We start from the raw sequence: 21534 nt of genomic DNA, 5'->3' as shown, positions 1-21534 counted from the left end.
CCTCCCTCCTTCAGCAAACTCAAAGTGTGATATTCGAGGAACAGTGAATTCCAACAGCAGACCATGCGCCTGCAAGGTAACATACTACGTTGCTATGGCCTACTGTACTTTATGGCCTACTGTACTTTATGGCCTACTGTACTTTATATTAGATGTAGAAGATTTGATATGCCATAGTAGAAGAGTACACTCTCAATCACCAACACGAACACCATTGTCAGTTCATAGAGGCAGTCATAAACCTGAGCCCGTTTAGCTTAGCTGCCGTTGTACAGTCATCCTTCACGATTACAGACAGTGACTGATGAGCCGGTCGGACAGCCAGGGTTTCATGGCAGATGTGCTGATGTTGTCTGTGCGTTGCAGTCCAACGTGGCGGGGTCGCAGTGTGACGAGTGTAAGAGCGGCTCCTTCCACCTGACGGAGGACAACCCAGAGGGCTGTCTGCAGTGCTTCTGTATGGGCGTCACCAAGCAGTGTGTCAGCTCCACGTGGAGCCGAGACCAGGTCAGTGGCCCGGCCTTACTAGCACTCACACACACACACAACTTATATAGGGCATGGGAGTTAGTGGACTGGGGGGGGGGGGGGGGGGCACATTTAGGGATCTGAAAATAAAAAGGAATGTACACGCACTGGCACTTGCATGGTAGTAACCATACTATACTGACTCCTAACAGTCAGCCAACAGACAAACTGTTTTCTACTGCAAGCTGGGAGTTTCCAGCTCTGGTCCTGGAGATGGATGGGTGTGAAGGACCAGTGCACTTTGAATTAATCAGCTCATCATGGTGCTTGACGATTTGCTGAATCAAGTGTGTTAGCACTGTGAGTTGAAGAAGCATGCTCTACAGTTCATGGGAGAAGTAGTGCAGACACTTTAGGGGTCAGGAAATACAAGGAATGTACAAGCACGTCCCAAACCACAGCAGTGCATTGAGCCTGTCTTAATGTACCCGCGCCCTTTTAGCTTGTACTTTGAGGAGAGGTGTCATGGGTCTAAAGTGTGTTTGTGTCCCCCAGGTCCGTGGCGGTGTGAATGGTCAGCTCTTCTCCCTCTCCAACGGAGCCAATACCAGAACAATCACAGACGGCATCACTCAGAGAGGCTCCTCGGGGGTGGCGTACCGCTCCTTCTCTGACATCCCCAAGGACATCTACTACTGGGTCCTACCAGACAGCTTCAGAGGAGACAAGGTGAGAGAGGGGAGAGAGTGGAGATAAGGGGAGAGAGTGGAGATAAGGGGAGAGAGTGGAGACAAGGGGAGAGAGGGGAGAGCGAGTGGAGATAAGGGGAGACGGGGGAGAGAGGGAAGAGGAGGAAGACGGGGAGGGGTGAGAGGGAAGATTGGGAGATGAGAGACAAGGGGAGAGATGAGTGGTTGGCGGCTTTGACTCTTTTTTTTTTACACTTGCATGTATTTCTCCTCTTACCCTGAGAGTAGACTATAGGGACAGGAGAAACTGTCATCCACCTTTATTTTTTACTGAGTAGTCTTCCCTCTGGAAGCAAGGTGTGATTTAAATGTGGTCATGCACCGTCCACATGCTCTCTCAACATGTGGAAAATATAGAGGCTAAATTTAGAGGCTACATGAAGACATTTCATTACATTACATTTAAGTCATTTAGCAGACGCTCTTATCCAGAGCGACTTACAAATTGGTGCATTCACCTTATGACATCCAGTAGAACAGTCACTTTACAATAGTGCATCTAAATCTTAAAGGGGGGGGGTGAGAAGGATTACTTATCCTATCCTAGGTATTCCTTAAAGAGGTGGGGTTTCAGGTGTCTCCGGAAGGTGGTGATTGACTCCGCTGTCCTGGCGTCGTGAGGGAGTTTGTTCCACCATTGGGGGACCAGAGCAGCGAACAGTTTTGACTGGGCTGAGCGGGAACTGTACTTCCTCAGTGGTAGGGAGGCGAGCAGGCCAGAGGTGGATGAACGCAGTGCCCTTGTTTGGGTGTAGGGCCTGATCAGAGCCTGGAGGTACTGAGGTGCCGTTCCCCTCACAGCTCCGTAGGCAAGCACCATGGTCTTGTAGCGGATGCGAGCTTCAACTGGAAGCTAGTGGAGAGAGCGGAGGAGCGGGGTGACGTGAGAGAACTTGGGAAGGTTGAACACCAGACGGGCTGCGGCGTTCTGGATGAGTTGTAGGGGTTTAATGGCACAGGCAGGGAGCCCAGCTAACAGCGAGTTGCAGTAATCCAGACGGGAGATGACAAGTGCCTGGATTAGGACCTGCGCCGCTTCCTGTGTGAGGCAGGGTCGTACTCTGCGGATGTTGTAGAGCATGAACCTACAGGAACGGGCCACCACCTTGATGTTAGTTGAGAAGGACAGGGTGTTGTCCAGGATCACGCCAAGGTTCTTAGCGCTCTGGGAGGAGGACACAATGGAGTTGTCAACCGTGATGGCGAGATCATGGAACGGGCAGTCCTTCCCCGGGAGGAAGAGCAGCTCCGTCTTGCCGAGGTTCAGCTTGAGGTGGTGATCCGTCATCCACACTGATATGTCTGCCAGACATGCAGAGATGCGATTCGCCACCTGGTCATCAGAAGGGGGAAAGGAGAAGATTAATTGTGTGTCGTCTGCATAGCAATGATAGGAGAGACCATGTGAGGTTATGACAGAGCCAAGTGACTTGGTGTATAGCGAGAATAGGAGAGGGCCTAGAACAGAGCCCTGGGGGACACCAGTGGTGAGAGCGCGTGGTGAGGAGACAGATTCTCGCCACGCCACCTGGTAGGAGCGACCTGTCAGGTAGGACGCAATCCAAGCGTGGGCCGCGCCGGAGATGCCCAACTCGGAGAGGGTGGAGAGGAGGATCTGATGGTTCACAGTATCGAAGGCAGCCGATAGGTCTAGAAGGATGAGAGCAGAGGAGAGAGAGTTAGCTTTAGCAGTGCGGAGCGCCTCTGTGATACAGAGAAGAGCAGTCTCAGTTGAATGACTAGTCTTGAAACCTGACTGATTTGGATCAAGAAGGTCATTCAGAGAGAGATAGCGGGAGAGCTGGCCAAGGACGGCATGTTCAAGAGTTTTGGAGAGAAAAGAAAGAAGGGATACTGGTCTGTAGTTGTTGACATCGGAGGGATCGAGTGTAGGTTTTTTCAGAAGGGGTGAAACTCTCGCTCTCTTGAAGACGGAAGGGACGTAGCCAGCGGTCAGGGATGAGTTGTTGAGCGAGGTGAGGTAAGGGAGAAGGTCTCCGGAAATGGTCTGGAGAAGAGAGGAGGGGATAGGGTCAAGCGGGCAGGTTGTTGGGCGGCCGGCCGTCACAAGATGCGAGATTTCATCTGGAGAGAGAGGGAAGAAAGAGGTCAGAGCACAGGGTAGGGCAGTGTGAGCAGAACCAGCGGTGCCGTTTGACTTAGCAAACGAGGATCGGATGTCGTCGACCTTCTTTTCAAAATGGTTGACGAAGTCATCTGCAGAGAGGGAGGAGGGGGGAGGAGGATTCAGGAGGGAGGAGAAGGTGGCAAAGAACTTCCTAGGGTTAGAGGCAGCTGCTTGGAATTTAGAGTGGTAGAAAATGGCTTTGTGAGAGGTGAGCCGTCCTCAGGAAAGGAGCTTATCAAGGCATCAAGCTCATTGATGAACTCTCCGAGGGAACCTGGAGGGGATAAATGATAAGGATGTTAAGCTTGAAAGGGCTGGTAACTGTGACAGCATGGAATTCAAAGGAGGCGATAGACAGATGGGTAAGGGGAGAAAGAGAGAATGACCACTTGGGAGAGATGAGGATCCCGGTGCCACCACCCCGCTGACCAGAAGCTCTCGGGGTGTGCGAGAACACGTGGGCGGACGAAGAGAGAGCAGTAGGAGTAGCAGTGTTGTCTGTGGTGATCCATGTTTCCGTCAGTGCCAGGAAGTCGAGGGACTGGAGGGAGGCATAGGCTGAGATGAACTCTGCCTTGTTGGCCGCAGATCGGCAGTTCCAGAGGCTACCGGAGACCTGGAACTCCACGTGGGTTGTGCGCGCTGGGACCACCAGATTAGGGTGGCCGCGGCCACGCGGTGTGGAGCGTTTGTATGGTCTGTGCAGAGAGGAGAGAACAGGGATAGACAGACACATAGTTGACAGGCTACAGAAGAGGCTACGCTAATGCAAAGGAGATTGGAATGACAAGTGGACTACACGTCTCGAATGTTCAGAAAGTTAAGCTTACGTAGCAAGAATCTTATTGACTAAAATGATTAAAATGATACAGTACTGCTGAAGTAGGCTAGCTGGCAGTGGCTGCGTTGTTGACTTTGTAGGCTAGCTGGCAGTGGCTGCGTTGTTGACACTACACTAATCAAGTCGTTCCGTTGAGTGTAATAGTTTCTGCAGTGCTGCTATTCGGGGGCTAGCTGGCTAGCTAGCAGTGTTGTTTACGTTAAGTTGCGTTAAAAGAACGACAATAGCTGGGGGCATACCACGGAGAGAAGCTCTCTACTAAGCTCTCATGGTCATGCACATGTCATCATGTGACCTGTGACCTGGCTAGCTTTAGTCTCATGGAGTGAAATACCTTTCCACCGTCCAGTAGAGTTAAGAGAATGGTTGTTCTAGAATCTTGAACGTCTCTTTCTGACATGTTGTTGCCAGGTGACAGCCTACGGCGGGGAGCTGCGCTACACTGTGCACTACGAGCCCCGACAACGCTCCCTGGTGATTGACAGACAGCCAGACGTGGTTCTCCAAGGCAACGGCATCTTCCTGGAACACTTCTCCCAGATTAAGCCCCTCCCCCCCGCCACTGTCACTGTCACCTTCAGAGAAGTGGGTCACCGTGTGTGTGTGTGTGTGTGTGTGTGTGTGTGTGTGTGTGTGTGTGTGTGTGTGTGTGTGTGTGTGTGTGTGTGTGTGTGTGTGTGTGTGTGTGTGTGTGTGTGTGTGTGTGTGTGTGTGTGTGTGTGTGTGTGTGTGTGTGTGTGTGTGTGTGCACTCAGGTGCTCGAGTGTCTATTTTTTGACGGATTCTTAACTGTTTGTAATCTTAACATCAACATACAATACCATGTTGTCTTCGTTGATGATCTTGTTTAAATGACCTAATTAGATCCCAAATCCCAACTCCAGTCCTGAGTTTGCCATGGCAGTGTTGCACTGAGCTTCGTTTCTCTTTCCCTGTGTTTACTCCAGTCTGCATGGAGGCGTGCTGATGGACAGCCCTGCACACGTGAACACCTCCTCATGGCCTTGGCTGACACTACAGTCTTCATGATCAGAGCCACCTACGCTGTCAACATGGTTGAGTCCAGGTAAAACTGAACCAGGTGCCCTGTTGAGATTCACTCCGAATGATTCCACATGATAAGGATTCTTAAGAATCGTTTAGGAAACAGCTCTCAGTAGGCTCTACTGTAAACACCCATGTGGCTGATGTTGTTATGGTTGTTGTTGTTGTTGTTGCCTCACCTGTGTCGCTGTCTGTTGTTCAGTCTCTCAGACATCCGGATGGATATTGCAGTGCCACATTCCACAGGCAACGAACGGGCCCTGGAAGTGGAGGAGTGTGCCTGCCCCCAGGGCTACAACGGGCCATCATGTCAGGTACAGCACACACATACCACAAAAATCAATGTACTGTACATCCCGATCTTCTAGTTCCTCCTCTGTTACCTCTTGGAGTTGTCAAGTTCCAGTGTGCTCACTTTGTTCCGTGGTACTGTAGACGTCTCGGAAAGAAACACAGAGTGGGACTCTTAGAGCTGTGATGGAACGGCAAGACAGTCAACTGTGCTGCATGCGTTGTTTCCACTCCACGGGCCCGTGTTGTTTTCCCATGTCTTTCAATCTGTTTCTATACAGGAGTGTGATGTGGGCTACACCCGTACAGGCTCTGGGCTCTACCTGGGTACCTGTGAGAGGTGCGACTGTAACGGCCACGCCAGCGGCTGTGACCTGGAGACAGGCGCGTGCTTGGTAAGTCGCTCCACCCTCCGGTTGTAATGTATGCCAGTAGTACAGTGCTACAGCTGCACTTGGCTTTGAAGTCTGCTATGGAATGCGCTAATGGTTTCGTGGCGAATCCCAACATGTGGAAACAGGTTACGAACACACATGGGCTCATAATAGGATTTCACTGTTCCATGGGTGGATCCGCCACTCTCTCTCTCTTCCCTCTCATGTGTCTCCCTTTTTTAGCAATGCCTTCACAACACGGCCGGCCCAAGGTGTGAGCGCTGTTTGCCAGGTTTCTACGGCAACCCTATGACGGACGGACCTCAGGCTTGTCAGTCCTGCCCCTGCCCTGGCACTTCCCCCAGCAACCAGTGAGTTCACTCTTCCTCATGTACTCTCCAGCAGCGATTCTGGTTGGTCGCGACTTAAATTTGGGTCGCGGTAGCATTTGAATGGGTCGAGTGTCTCTGAGTATTTATTTAAATGAAAAAGTACTCCGGTCTGAACTTAAACTAGATTACTAAAAACCTGCTTGAAAGTGGTAGTAATTAAATAATAATTGAATCTCTGTACAATTTTTCTTCAATTACGGTATTAAGAGATATTGGCAGCTCTATTCCGGTGGATTTGGCTGATTTTGTGGTCTCAAACTAGTGACCTTGTAAATTATTATTATTCATCAAGAATCTGCTTGAAGAAATGTTGCAATTACTTTAAAAAATATAGTATTAAAAGTAGTTTTCGGCCCTAGTACATCGCAGTGCTACAGGCGTCTCTACAGAAATGGGTTCGATCCCGAGCTGTATCACAACCGGCCGTGATCGGGAGTCCCACAGGTTGACGCACAATTGGCCCAGCATCGTCCAGCCAGGGGGACTTTACTTGGCTCATTGCTCTCTAGCGACTCCATGTGGCTGGCAGGCGCCCAAAGACTGACCTCGGTTGTCAGTTGAACAGTGTTTCCTCCGACACATTGGTGCGGCTGGCTTCCGGGTTATGCGGCCGGGTGTTAAGAAGCACGGTTTGGCGGGTCATGTTTCGGGTGACGCATGACTCGACCTTCGCTTCCAGAGCCCATTCGGGAGTTGCAGCGATGAGACAAGATCGACATTGGGGGTAAAATACGAGAAAATACAACAACAAAAAATGACCATGTTAATATTGGATCGTGACTGAGACAACCGGTTTTAACTTGGGTCCCAAGGCAAAACCAGTTGAGAACCAATGCTCTACAGTAGTGGTTCCCAAACTGTGGGGTGCGAGGGGCGGAATGGAAGGATTAGGTTTTCTGGCCCATAGATATTGTTGTAATTTTTTTTGTCACTCAAATATCACATGAATACACATTAGACATAGCAGAATGTATAGAATTGCAAGAAAATGTGCTTTAAAACTGCAACATTTTCTTTGGACCTAATGACAAAATGTGTAGAGTTGTAGGAAATAAGCTTTAAACCTGCAAAATCCTCATGATTATTCGCAGGATTTTCCCCAATGCTGGAAGTGGGTCCCTGAGTGAAACAATTTGGTAACCCCTGCTCTTCAGAACAGAACTACACCTTTAGAAGGATCAATGTCTCTGGAACAAGTTCCAGACTTATTGTCTTCAAAAAAACATCTTTCATCTACTTATAAAACACTACATTTAACTGATGGGTCAACCTCATAGAGATCAAAGTTCATTCTGTGGTCAACCTGCTCTTTGTAAAGACATTTGATCTGTCATTGACTGGTCATGCAGTTCGCACTGTTGTGTCAGCGATAACCTTGATATTTAGAATGCGGAGTAGGGTTGTCTACTGATTTACAAGACTGATGAAAGTATTTTCCTTTCCTGCAGGTATTCTCTGTCTTGCTACAAGGATGCGGACGGTCAGCCGACATGTGATAACTGTCCCCCTGGCTCCACCGGCCGGCGCTGCGAAAGGTAAGACTCGCTCCATCTCCACCTAACCCTTCCAGCCTTACTGGTCAGTGGTCTGGGGATGCTGGGCTGGCCAAAGCACGGAAAGCAGAGGTGACTAGTCTGGCACCCACTTGTTTCCTTTATTAAAACGGGTATAGTAGCATGTCTGTCCGATTTGCATCCCTCTTTCAACCAGTCTCTCCAACCAGTCATGATTGATATGTGAGTGTTTCGTGGAGTGGTGTGGGAGAAGCGAATCTCAAACCAACGCCACCCATTCCAGTTAGTTAGTAAAGGTTTCTCTGGGTGGGGTTTGGTCTCCGCAGTAGCACTGCTCTTTATGCTATTTGAGCGGTCAATATCTGGGTTGTGTTAATGCGCTTGGCAAACGGACATTGTGTTTATCAATGGGCATTTTTGTTTTAAAAATGTGTCTGGTGTTTCATGGGATTACACGTGTCATAATGAGTTGTGTTACTGGCTTTTACGACAAGAAAAGTAATAAGTGGTGAAACCAAGTCTTTTCGTGTTTGGACTTGTAGTTGTGTCCTGAGGAAACCTTATGCCACATGGCTTTTGCGTTCTCTCCTTTGCCTTAGCTTGATTGCTTTGCCAGAACTTTCTCTGAGTCTCCTGCTTTAGCTGCTTGTTGAAAGGTTTAGAAGCTGTGGGCTAATACTGCCAGTGTTTATGCCTGGGCCATGTTGACATTATTCTCTCTACAAGGCATACATCTATTTTCTAATGTCATGTCTGTTTGACGACTCTTTGCTACTCGATGTGCAAAGATGACGATGAGGTGACTGGGGTAGACAAACATTTGGTATGTTTTGATAAGTTGACCCTGCCCTATGTCTCATTTTAATGTTTTGATCATTAAGAAAACAAGACAGTTGTGTGGACCCGTACCTGCAAGAGGACTATGAGGGTTTCCTCCCACCCGGGTGTGGTGAGGCAGTGTTCAACTTTAGCCTGAGGAAACATGTGGTGCCAGAGGGCAGTGGAGACGAGGAGGAGAGGGAGGAGGATTATGATGAGGAGGAGGAGGAGGACACACGCTTCAGCCCACAGCCAGACGAGGAGAAGGAGGAGATAGACTACAGCCCACAGCCAGACGAGGAGAAGGAGGAGGAGATAGACTACAGCCCACAGCCAGACGAGGAGGAGGAGATAGACTACAGCCCACAGCCAGACGAGGAGAAGGAGGAGATAGACTACAGCCCGCAGCCAGACGAGGAAGAGGAGGAGATAGACTACAGCCCGCAGCCAGACGAGGAAGAGGAGGAGATAGACTACAGCCCGCAGCCAGAGAAGGAGGAGGAGGAGGAGATAGACTACAGCCCACAGCCAGACGAGGAGAAGGAGGAGGAGATAGACTATAGTCCGCAGCCAGATGATGATGATGAGGAGGACACTGAATACAGCCAACAGCCAGATGAGGAGAAAGAGGAGGACACTGAATACAGCCAACAGCCAGATGAGGAAAAAGAGGAGGACACAGATTATAGCCAAAGACCATACACCCCCACATGGAGCCTACTGTCCACTACCAACCACCGTACCCAACCCTCTCACCCTACCATTCCTACTCGCCCTATCACTCGCCCACCCGCTCCCACTCGCCCAGCCACTCACCCTACGACTCCTACTCACCCAACCACAACCACCCCCATAGCTGACATGGTCCGAGTCCACCTGAATAGGACTCCACCCAGGGTTCCATCGCTGAACACGCCCAGCCCTGAGGTTAGAGAGCACAGCTTCCAGTTCCTAATGAGGCTCCACATGAACCGCTTCAACCAGCGCCTCAGCATGTTGGAGAGCAACACCCTGGACATCAGGGAGGGCATCCAGGCCATGAGGGGCCAGCAGAGCAATCTCAGCACCCAGCTGGAGATGCTGCAATCACAGTCTGCCCTGGAGAAGAAGGAGAGGGTGGGCGAACTGGAGAGTAGCTACACAGACATGGAAACTCGTCTGAAAAGGCTGGAGGGTCGTCTGGAGATTGTGATAGATGGGTTTACTGCCCTGGCTCAGGAGATGAACAAGGTGAAACGCGTCAGACACAGGGCACGGTCTGCTAAGGAGGCGATGGCTCTGCCACCAGTGTCCACAGCCTTGGTGCCAAGGGTTACCACAATTCGACACTCCTTCAGGACTTCTCAATTAACAACCGTGACAACACTGAGATCCAATGTCGGGACTCAATCCACAACCACCAGGTCACGAACTAGAGCCACAGTCCCCAATAGCTTACCCACGCCCCGTCTCCCTGCTAAGAAAGCCACAATGGCCCATAAGTCCACCACCAAAACAGTCAAACAAACTACAAAACCTAAACCATTAACTAGATCCACCAAAATAAATGTCAATTCAAAGTCCAGCCCAAGACAAAATACTACCATAAGTAAACCCAGGACTAGCTTTAGACCACGTAGTACAACAAAGCCTGAAACAAAGGCTACGATGGCCAAGCTTCATGTGACAGCTAATAAGCTCTCAACACAGACACGTCAATCAAAACCAAGGGAAGCTGTAGACGACCTGGCTAACACTAAATATCAGCTGGCACCACCATCCCATAAATGTAAGCCTCCAACACAGGTGTCCAAGTCACGTAATGAAGCTGCTAAAAAGGGAAAGGATGCTTCTCGTGCGAGGAGCAAGGATAAAAAAGACAGTGCCTTTAGATCAGTTACACCTCATTCAACGGTTCAACCCAATGTTAAACTCAAAGAAACAGTTGTCAAGAAACCATCCGACTCAAACGATGGTAACTCTCGACCTAACTTGGAAACCACTGCTCCAGACTCATACCAGTTGGCCCCACCGTCCCACAAAGTTCAGGAAGTGTCAAAAGCTAAAACAAGTTACTCCGAGAAAGTTCTCACCATCACGTCGGCACCCACCAAAACGGCCTCTTCTTCAAAGCGTTCCAGGTTAACAACGAAGAGTAAAGTCAAAGATACTAGTACCAAGAGACGCCCACAGAAGAAGAAAGCCCAGCCCCAGTCCAATGTTCTGGACCTGCTCAAACTACTTCAAAGGAATGATCAAAAATCATCCCAAAAGAACAAGAAACAGAAGCAAGATGGTTCCGATGGTTCTTTTCACATTGTTTTAGGAAGGCTGGCCATTCCAATCAAAATTATCCCTGATTATTAGGTACATTTATATATATTTTGAACAAACTTGAACAAATTTCAACATGTATCTAAAAGAATCTGTTTGTGGTCCTGATATTTATGCTTATTTTTATTATGTATTTGTATCTATGGAATAAGTCTAATTATTTCTTTTTATAAAGGACTGCGTGAGTTGAGAGTAACTTCTTCATGTAAAGGCAACATTGTTATTGTGTTTAAAGCTGCATCATGAAATAATATACAGTTACCATATTCAAAGTTGTGTATTTACAGCAGTTGTTTGGTGCTTCTTTCCTTTAGCCCAGTGGGTCAGACTACCTCAAGACGTCCACATACAGTATTTAGAGAGTATTACATTTAAACTTGATAAATTACCCCTATTATATGGACAAATTGTACATGTAAAATTTGGTTTAGCCCAATCATGCAAGTACAGTGCATTCGGAAAGTATTCAGACCCCCTTGACTTTTTCCACATTTTGTTACGTTACAGCCTTATTCTAAAATTGATTCAATTTTTTCCCCCTCATCAATCTACACACAATACCCCATAATGACAAAGCAAAAACAGGTTTTACAAAACTGAAATATTACATTTACATAAGTATTCAGACCCTTTACTCAGTATTTTGTTGAAGCACCTTTTGCCGCAGTTACAGCCTTGAGTCTTCTTCGGTATGACCGTACAAGCTTGGCGTACCTGTATTTGGGAAGTTTCTCCCATTCTTCTCTGCAGATTCTCTCAAGCTCTGTCAGGTTGGATGGGGAGCGTCGCTGTACAGCTATTTTCAGGTCTCTCCAGAGATGTTCGATCGGCTTCAAGTCCGGGCTCTGGCTAGGCCACTCAAGGACATTCACAGACATGTCCCGAAGCCACTCCTGCATTTTTTTGGCTGTGTGCTTAGGGTCGTTATCCTGTTGGAAGGTAAACCTTTGCCCCAGTCTGAGGTACTGAGCGCTCTGGAACAGGTTTTCATCAAGGATCTCTCTGTACTTTGCTCCGTTCATCTTTCCCTCGATGGTGACTAGTCTCCCAGTCCCTGTTGCTGAAAAACATCCCCACAGCATGATGCTGCCACCACCATGCTTCACCATAGGGATGGTATTGGCCAGGTGATAAGCGGTGCTTGATTTCCTCCAGGCGTGACACTTGGAATTCAGGCCAAATAGTTCAATCTTGGTTTCATCAGACCAAATCACCAAATCATGTTTCTCATGGTCTGAGAGTCCTTTAGGTGCCCTTTGGCGAAATCCAAGCGGGCTGTCTTGTGCCTTTTACTAAGGAGTGGAATCTATCTGGCCACTTTATCATAAAGGCCTGATTGGTGGAGTGCTGCAGAGATGTTTGTCCTTCTGGAAGGTTCTCCCATCTCCACAGAGGAACTCTGGAGCTCTGTCAGAGTGACCAAGGTCCTTCTCCCCCGATTGCTCAGTTTGGCCCGGGTGACCAGTGGTTCCAAACTACTTTCATTTAAGAATGATGTAGGCCTCTGTGTTCTTTGGGACCTTCAATGCTGCAGAAATGTTTTGGTACCCTTCCCCAGATCTGTGCCTCGACACAGTCCTGTGTCAGAGCTCTATGGACAATTCCTTTGACCTCATGGCTTGGTTTTTACTCTGACATACACTGTCAACTGTGGGGCATTATATAGACAGGTGTGTGCCTTTCCAAATCATGTCCAATCAATTGAATGTATCACAGGTGGACTCCAATCAAGTTGTAGAAACATCTCAAGGATGATCAATGGAAACAGGATGCACCTGGTCTCAATTTCGAGACTCAGAGCAAAGGGTCTGAATATGCAAATAAGGTGTTTCTATTTTTATATTTTTATACATTTGCTAAAAATGTCTAAAAAACTGTTTTCACTTCATCATTATGGGGTATTGTGTGTAGGTTGATGAGGACAAAAATCAATGTAATCTATTTTAGAACAAGGCTGTAACGTATCAGAATGTGGAAGAAGGGAAGGGGTCTGAATACTTTCCGAATGCTCTGTATATGTGTACGAGTGGAGGCTGGTGGGAGCAGCTATAAGAGGATGGGCTCAGTGTAATGGCTGGAATTAATGGCACGGTATCAAACACATCACACAAACAGTAGGAAGCCACATGTTTGAATCTGTTCCATGAATTCTATTCCAGCCATGACAATGAGCCCATCCTCCTATAGCTCCCCCCACCAGCATCCACTGATGTAAACTATACAGTACTGCCAGTTAAGTATTTGAAGTGAGTTTGCCCAAGCTTTCCGACGTCCCTATGTTCAGGAGTAAATCTGTTTTAATTCCATCTGCTATTGTGATTGGATGACTATCGATATGATTGTGTATGTAAATGTGATTGTGGTGTATTATGTATTTATAGCATTCATTCTGCCCTTGCTGCCTTGTGATTGGACTTCAAATTATTTATTTTTTTGCTTACTGTGCATAACCCAAATAGCAACATGAAACATGTAAAATGTCAACCCATTTCTTTACCTCAATAATATCCCAGATTTGGCTTCATCATGCATTGTTCAGATAGTTTCCAAAAACCATTTTAGCTTCTTACTGTAAAGTTAGACTGGACAGGTTTTTCCAAAGTCCCATTGAAGCTGTGCGTTTGTTGGCTGTTCAACCGTGGAGCTTCCAGTGACAAGGTAAGAACTGGAGCAGCTCGGGTAGCTCTCCCCTAGGGTGGCCTGGCCTATTGGGCTCTTTAGCTGGACAGAGCTTTGGTGGATGGACATAGTGCCTCTCAGCTTGCTTCTTCTTAGATTCTCAGTGTTATATCATGATGTGATATGATGCCTCTTTCTGCACATAGACTTCAATTCTCCGGTTCATTCTCTCTGCTCTGCTGTCTTTTATCAAGGTTTGGTGACACATTATTTTAAAATAGAAAATGAACTTTTAACGCAACCTTCCTCAGTTCATCTTCTAGCAACCTAATGAGAAGAGAGATGGTTTCAACATTTGACCCATGTTGAGAGTTGTAGCATTGGCTGTGCTTTGTCTATCTCCAACATCGGCAATACATACACACCTTTTTAGCCTTCTTTTGCATCTGGGATACTCAAAAGTCAGTGGATTTTCAAGTGGTGTAGCAAAGCTGTATGTGTCCCCTATGTGATTGTGAGAAGTTTAAAAAAAATAAACCCCCCTCATAATTGCAGGGGACCTGGGGAATGCCTAGTGCATGGACAATGGAAATCCACAATGAATAAATTGCTGCTGTTGGCTAATAATGTGACAGCTCTGTTGTGTAGCGTGTATACATCGTGCGCAGTATTTGACTAGCAGTGTATTTTCATGTGTCTACTCTGGGCCAAGAGTGTGCTGCGAGGACAAGCCTCATCACGTATCTCTTCACACGGCTCGCTCAGTTTCCTGCCCCCATTGCTCCTTCCCTGTGTGTGTCCTCTTTGACAGGAAATGTTTGTTTTACAGTGTTAAATGTTGGCTGTTCTCCTTTTCAGATGTGCTGCTGGGTACACAGGCAACCCACAGCTTGGACAAACGTGTATTGTTGGCAACAATGATCTGAATGGTAGGTATAGATTATTCAATTAAATATGACTCTATCCCCTCAGGGGGCGGTGTTAACCATGCTAACAGATTGCGCCTGTGTACATTATAGTATTTGGTGGAATGAAGGCACACTGAGTGCAACGCTCAGCTATGGCATGTTTACAGATAACTGCTACGACTGTGATCAGAGAGGAAGTGAAGGATGCAATGGAAATGGTGTGTGTCGCTGCAAGGTAAGCAAACCAAGGCTTCGCTATGTTTTTCATTAAAACTGCCAGCCCCATTGACATCCTCCTATATCCTTATCCACTTGTTTTCTCTCTAGGTTTGTCCCATGTAAATATAATCCCTTGACTGGTATTCCCATTCAAGTCTATGTTCTGTGTATGTGTAGGTTCACCTCTCACACTATATCATTGTGTCTCAGATGAACGTTGAGGGCCCTGATTGCTCCAACTGTAAGCAGGGAACCTTCCACCTCAGCACAGACAACAAAGATGGCTGCCTGTCCTGCTTCTGCATGGGAGTCACTCAGCAGTGCTCCAGCTCCTCCCACGACAGAGACCAGGTACTCAGGCGACAAGAACTAGGAAACGACTTCCTGAAAATAATATATGAGTAAATATACGAAGAGAGCACTTTGAGAGTAGCCTGGCGCTGGTCTCATATTTGTTTGAGTTTGACGTGACAATGACCAATTAAGGAATATAGGCAAGTCATCACACAAACATATACTAACAGCTGAACTGAATAAATGTTTTTTTCTGTCTCTCTGAGTGTGATTGGATGATCATCCCTTCATGTGTGTCCTGCAGGTGTCATCCGTCTTTGCCCCAGGCAACTTCCAGGGCTTTGCTTTGGTCAACCGGCAGCGCACCAACCGCATCTCCACCGGATTCACCGTGGAGGTGTCCACTGACGGCACCCAGCTCTCCTACAGCAACTTTGACTACCTGGGCCAGGAGCCCCACTATTGGCAGCTGCCCGAGGCTTTCCAAGGGGATAAGGTGAGTCCCAGATGAGGATCTGTCCACCGTGGCCATCAGACGATACAAACACTGTCCCGACGTCTACTCCCACTCTCTCGCTATATGGTGCGAAGTGGCTTCTTCTCATTCGGGAATCCTCTAGCATTCCTGCTCCTAACAGCGCTTAAATGCTCTCTCAATTTCTGCCTGAATGTCTGTGCTGGTCTTTGTTGTGAAAGGGTTTGCTAAATGAGTTATCGTAGAAAACACTACGTTTGAGGGCCAATCTCATAGTGGGAAATTGACGTTTGGTTGTATGCTCCATGAATTTACCATGTATTACAGGCGGTAGAACCTCATCAGAAAGCATTGGCCATAGAAGTCAGTACTGTACTGTTTGTTGATGCATCTACTTTTAGAAAGCATCACATGGATGCATTTCATTATTTGTCTTGAGAAGATGTTGGTTCTTTATGCATCATTCAAGTGTAATTGAGTTATTTTTACTCTTGGTTTGCCTGTCCACTCTATTGAAGGACGCTTTCGTTGCTCGTATGAGACGAGCGCACCAGGTAAACCAGAGCGGTGCTTGTCGTGTGGTGATGATTGTGGATTGACCCGTATCAAATTGTATTAGTTGCATGCGCCGAATACAACAGGTGCAACCTTACAGTGAAAGGCTACTTACCAGCCCCTCACCAACGACAGTTTACACATAAACATAAAAATAACACTTTTTTGTGAAGAATTGATGACTAAAATGTTTGCCTGTAATTCAAACAAAGGATTGGTGTGATTTGTCATTTGATCGTACAGATTTGATTTGATTTGTGTTGAGATAAATGCGTCATACATTACCCTTGTTTTCTTGAGTGTAGGAGGTTTTGTGTGTTTGAGATGCATGGGTTTCCTACATTTCCAATGGTCTCAAATTGTTCCTAGTTTCAGCTCCATTGTGGCAGCAATCGACATACAGCAATGGCCCTATTTACACACATTTCTGTAATATTAGGAATATTTCAGGTTCACATGCCATCGCGGGTTACACTCTACGCGTATTGGTTACTTAAACGTCACTCTGTTTAACGGACCATTTCACGCGATGGATGACTCTGATGTAGTGCACTGAGTCAGGAGGAGTTTTGCAGACGTCCGACATTGTGAACAGCAGTTAAGTTCTTCAAGTCCCCCGTTAGTTCTAAAGCCGTCCGCTGGCTCCCACGTGGGGAATTAGAAAGTGATCACGGGAGCCTTGTTTATTCACAACACTAGAGAGACTCCGCCTGGACAGAGGAGCAACGGAGGAAGGATGCGTCCGTTTGGGACATGATGAAGTCTTCAAAGGGTAATGGCACCTCCAGGTCCAAAAGAGCTAGCCAGGTATTCCTACTGTAGCCTAGCCACCCACTGCTATGTCCATACAACACATCTAATGACAACAGTACAACCCAGCCACCCCCTCCCCCCTTCCCCTGATATGGATGGCCTTTTGAGCTGTCAATTGCCATGACAGCCTTGAAAGATAATCCCACCACCCGTAAGACAGTATGTGACCGGATATTTACTGTAGCATGGTAGACATCAGCATGAAAGCAACTGCAGCACGTTGACAGTACATTTACCAGATGCATGTCGTAAAAATGCACGTGTGTGTATTACAAACAGACCTGAATGGGATTGTGAGGCGCTCTGGAATTTGAAGAGAAGAGAGCCATGTTGTGTCTAATAGCCGACGTGTTTGGATGTTTTGCGTCAAGACTTCCCTGTTTTAGGATTGTAGAAACTAGAAAGTTCAATGGCCCCAGTGAGTGAAGTTGTGTACATACCACAGGGTTGTAGACCTGGTTAAGAGCATGACACAGCATGTCCCCCTACCAACACCCCCAGACCCCAGTGCTTAGTGTGTCTCTTACCTTGCATGGTGGGCGGTCTCCTTTGGGGAAAACCCTCATGAGCCCCCCCCCCCCACCCCCCACCCCATCACCCTCCCCATCCTCTCCCCCAGGAACAAGTGAAGAAGCTGGATGATGAGATCTGGGCAATCCTCTCCAACGTTCCAGCCGGCTCTCCTCCCTTCCCTCCCTCCTCTTCCTCTGAGAGGAAGGTCCCCAGCGCCTCGTTTCGGCCTGGTTCTCGTACCCCCCTGAGGCCCCCCCTCTCCCCCTTCCTCCCTCTCTGGTATCTCCTCCCTGGTACGGCCTACTAGTGCTCAGCCAGCCTCCCCAGGTCACTCTCCTCGACAGAAGGTACATCTAAAATAACCCCTATGAGAAACACTCAAGCCTTTAACTTTTAAGCTCATCCATAGTTGTTATTGTGGTCGTTACTGACTGGTTTACTCTCTTTTTGGGCCTGGTCCTGTTGACAGACTCAACAGCGGGGGACCAAGAACATAGTGGGTCCTCCTAGTGCTCCCAGTGGCCCCGGGCCTGCAGGGGCCTCCAGCCAGGTAGACATGATGACAGCCTGGCTGACTGACGGACGGACAGACTGACTGATTGGCTAGCTGACTGATTGGCTGGCTAAATGATGAACAGACGGACAGACAGACAACCAGACTGTCTGACTGCATGTCCCTGCTCTTGACAAACACAAGCAGAGGAAACTGCCTCCCTCCATGTGATAACATACAGTGTACTGTAGCCAGGAAGGTTAATCAACAACCGATCAGGTTGATCATAAAGTCATCCATTCACGAATCATGAGAGTGAATATTTCACAGGGTTATCCTGTATAGTTTTCCTTAGTATTGTCAGTGTTCGCTGCCTGGGTCTTTTTTCAAAAGAACAAGAAAGAGAAGATAGGGCTGAAAAGGGCAGTATGTGCATAAATTCCATGACTAAGCAGGGTGGCATTTTCCTCTTTAAAGCACAGTACACAATTACTGTTAAAGTCGTACTCTGTAGTTCTTCACTTAAAGAGTAGCACTGGATCTGTAATCTATAATTATACTGTACACGGGTCTAAACATGTCGCACAGTCACCTTTACAAGCTGTGATTTTCACATTATACACACTGGAAGCTGTTGTTTTAGTTGCCAGTTAACGCATGGTGTGAGTGTCACCAAGTAGTAGTTAACTAGTAGGGGACCAAAATGTAAACCCTTTCTCTGCTCTCCTCTCTACTGTGCTTGCGATGCCTCTCTCTCTCTCTCTCTCTCTCTCTCTCTCTCTCTCTCTCTCTCTCTCTCTCTCTCTCTTGTGTATCTTTTGAGCTCTGTCTCTGGCTTGCTCTCTCATGCTCTCCTTCCTCTGCCCCAGTATGCTTTGTTCTACAAAGGTTTCAGCTTGCACCCGGATGACACGCTCTACTGGCAGCTCCCAGAGCAGTTCATAGGGGATAAGGTAACAGTACGAGCCAGGCCCAGCCTTCCCACACCCTGACTGGGTGTTTACCCTTCGGTTAACCGTTTGGCCACAGAGCCACCCCACCATTCCTCCACCTGAACTATCAGAGCTGTGGAAGGGAAATGAAGGGCAGGGCGGCACCGCCAGACAACCCTGTGTAGTGTACAGCACTTATTCATTCATGATCCCTGTTTAACTAAGACACTTCTCCAAGTGGTGGGAGGTCAAGCATGACTCCGTTTTTATTGGAGAAGATGAACGTCTTAGAGAAATGTAATACATCATGTGTTCTATGATCGCTTCACGTTTTTTGCTCTTACAGAAAGACACATTTCTAATAGAAGAGGCCTAAATGTATTTATCTCCACCTCTACAATAGGTGAACTCGTATGGTGGGAAGCTGAAGTATACCATCTCCTATGTAGCCGGCCAGAGAGGAACAGCCATCGAAGACGCTGATGTTCAGATTATTGTAAGTATGCACCAAAGTTAACATTGCGTTCAATCTCATTTACTGTTGTTGCATCCATTCCATAGCACACCCAGGAGGACCCCACAAGATATGAACGTCATTCTCTTCCATGTACTGCTGTTGCATCCATCCCATAGCACACCCAGGAGGACCCCACAAGATATGAACGGCATTCTCTTCCATGTACTGTTGTTGCATCCATTCCATAGCACACCCAGGAGGACCCCACAAGATATGAACGGCATTCTCTTCTATGTACTGTTGTTGCATCCATTCCATAGCACACCCAGGAGGACCCCACAAGATATGAACGTCATTCTCTTCCATGTACTGCTGTCGCATCAATTCCATAGCACACCCAGGAGGACCCCACAAGATATGAACGTCATTCTCTTCCATGTACTGTTGTTGCATCCATTCCATAGCACACGCAGGAGGACCCCACAAGATATGAACGTCATTCTCTTCCATGTACTGCTGTCGCATCAATTCGTTTTACACTCACCTGCCATGGGTTGCCCTTGTCATTGTTGCCCACAGGGAAATGACATCACCCTGGTGGCTCGCCAGCTTTGGCAGAGGGGAAAGGTTACAAGAGAGTCCCGCCAGTTTGAGCTCGTCTTCAGAGAGGTCAGTGTTATACAGTAGCTGCGATCTTTATAGTCCCCAAATGGTGATTTGATTGCAACCTTTACCATCCGTTCCTCATTGACACAGGTCACACTAGCATCCTGGTGATACAATAGTAGTAACTCCCATATCCCTGCCCTGTAGGAGAACTGGCGTCGCCCAGACGGCATGCCTGCCACTAGGGAGCACCTGATGATGGTGCTGGCTGACCTGGATGACATCCTGGTGCGGGCCTCCTACTACACAGAGATGAGGTCCTCCAGCATCTCCGAGGTCAGCATGGAGGTGGCCGTGCCCAACTACAGCGGCCTGGCTCAGGCTCTGGAGGTTGAGCAGTGCCGCTGCCCGCCCGCCTACCAGGGACTCTCCTGTCAGGTAAGAGGAGCTTTCTCTCTCTCTCTCTCTCTCTCTCTCTCTCTCTCTCTCTGCCACAAGTGGCAATGTTGACTAAATAACCTCAAATGTAAATGTATGTATGTTTGAACAGTCAGCAGACTTTACATTTTTTGCCTCCTGGAGAAAGCATGCTCGAAGGAGGACCAGGCTCCGTGTCCAGGAAACCCACCCTGAGAGTGTCAAGCCCACGGTGTGATGTGTGATGACAGTTGTAACTCTCTCTCTACCAGGACTGTGCCCCTGGCTACACTCGTACCGGAGGGGGCCTGTACCTGGGCCACTGTGAGCTGTGTGAGTGCAACGGGCACTCTGACTCCTGCCACCCCGAGAATGGCATCTGCACGGTATGCAGCCCAGAGAATCTCTTTAGGGCAGTTGTTTTGATGAATTTCTCATTTAGTTGATTTAACCTTCATTTGATCCAGGTTAACCTCGTTAATTTAAAACCAGGAATGCTAATGTAGGATCAGTTCAGCCTCTGAGATCACAATGAATCCTAGCTCACCACCCACATGGCCTCAGGTTCTAAATAGCAGTAGATTTGAAACAAGTACATTGAATAACAAGCGAGTGGTTGTCGTCTTCCCGCATTTCCAGAGCTGTCTGCACAACACCCAGGGAGAGCTGTGTGAGCAGTGTGCCCCAGGTTTCTATGGGGATCCCACCGCTGGAACCCCAGAGGACTGCCAGCCCTGTGCCTGCCCTCACACCGACCCTGACAACCAGTGAGTAGTGAGCCGCTAACAGGATTAGGACACAGAACACAGTCCGGATGGGGGATAAAAAGGGGTCGTTGCTTTGCTTTTGTAACAACGATAAACAGTATCAAAATGGTCCTCCATTGGAGCAAGATGTAGTTCTCAGTCATTCATATCTGTCTTTGAAACTTTGCCCTACATCCCAACTTGGAACAGATCCCAATTGGGTTAGTTATTACTGGAGTATACTGTACTTGCTTATCTGTGTGTGTTTGCCAGGTTCTCCCCCACCTGTGAGAGCCTTGGTAACGGTGGTTATCAGTGTACTGCTTGCCAGCCTGGATACACTGGCCAGTACTGTGAGCGGTAAGCTGACACAACACTCTCTTTACCTCTCTATTCTAGCCCGGTCCCAGATCTGTTTGTTCTGTCTTGTCTGTGTCCTGTGGTCATTGTCATGCCAATGGCTATACAACACAAACTAAGCTAGTACCAGGCTGCTCTATTCAGACTGGCTTTTCAGTGTCCTTTGATGTTGTGTTGACTCTATATGAATGTCT

The 21534-nt window shown here is 47.8% G+C and overlaps 1 protein-coding gene across 1 annotated transcript in view; it reads left to right on the top strand.

Annotated features, from left to right (window-relative positions):
- LOC124045995 (basement membrane-specific heparan sulfate proteoglycan core protein-like) overlaps positions 1–21534 on the top strand; it is a 186627-nt gene that overhangs the window by 104551 nt on the left and 60542 nt on the right. The window contains 19 exon segments of the mRNA XM_046365881.1: positions 15–76; positions 367–507; positions 1024–1197; positions 4598–4771; positions 5134–5252; positions 5433–5544; positions 5803–5916; positions 6139–6266; positions 7736–7822; positions 14411–14481; positions 14628–14695; positions 14890–15030; positions 15278–15469; positions 19158–19250; positions 19791–19880; positions 20025–20255; positions 20507–20620; positions 20874–21001; positions 21254–21340. Of these exon segments, the coding sequence (XP_046221837.1) occupies positions 15–76; positions 367–507; positions 1024–1197; positions 4598–4771; positions 5134–5252; positions 5433–5544; positions 5803–5916; positions 6139–6266; positions 7736–7822; positions 14411–14481; positions 14628–14695; positions 14890–15030; positions 15278–15469; positions 19158–19250; positions 19791–19880; positions 20025–20255; positions 20507–20620; positions 20874–21001; positions 21254–21340 (2326 nt within the window).

The sequence above is a fragment of the Oncorhynchus gorbuscha genome, linkage group LG10 (assembly GCF_021184085.1).
Source record: "Oncorhynchus gorbuscha isolate QuinsamMale2020 ecotype Even-year linkage group LG10, OgorEven_v1.0, whole genome shotgun sequence".
Taxonomy (NCBI): domain Eukaryota; kingdom Metazoa; phylum Chordata; class Actinopteri; order Salmoniformes; family Salmonidae; genus Oncorhynchus; species Oncorhynchus gorbuscha.
The sequence above is the reverse complement of the archived record's forward strand: the minus strand, read 5'-3'. Positions and strand labels throughout refer to the sequence as shown.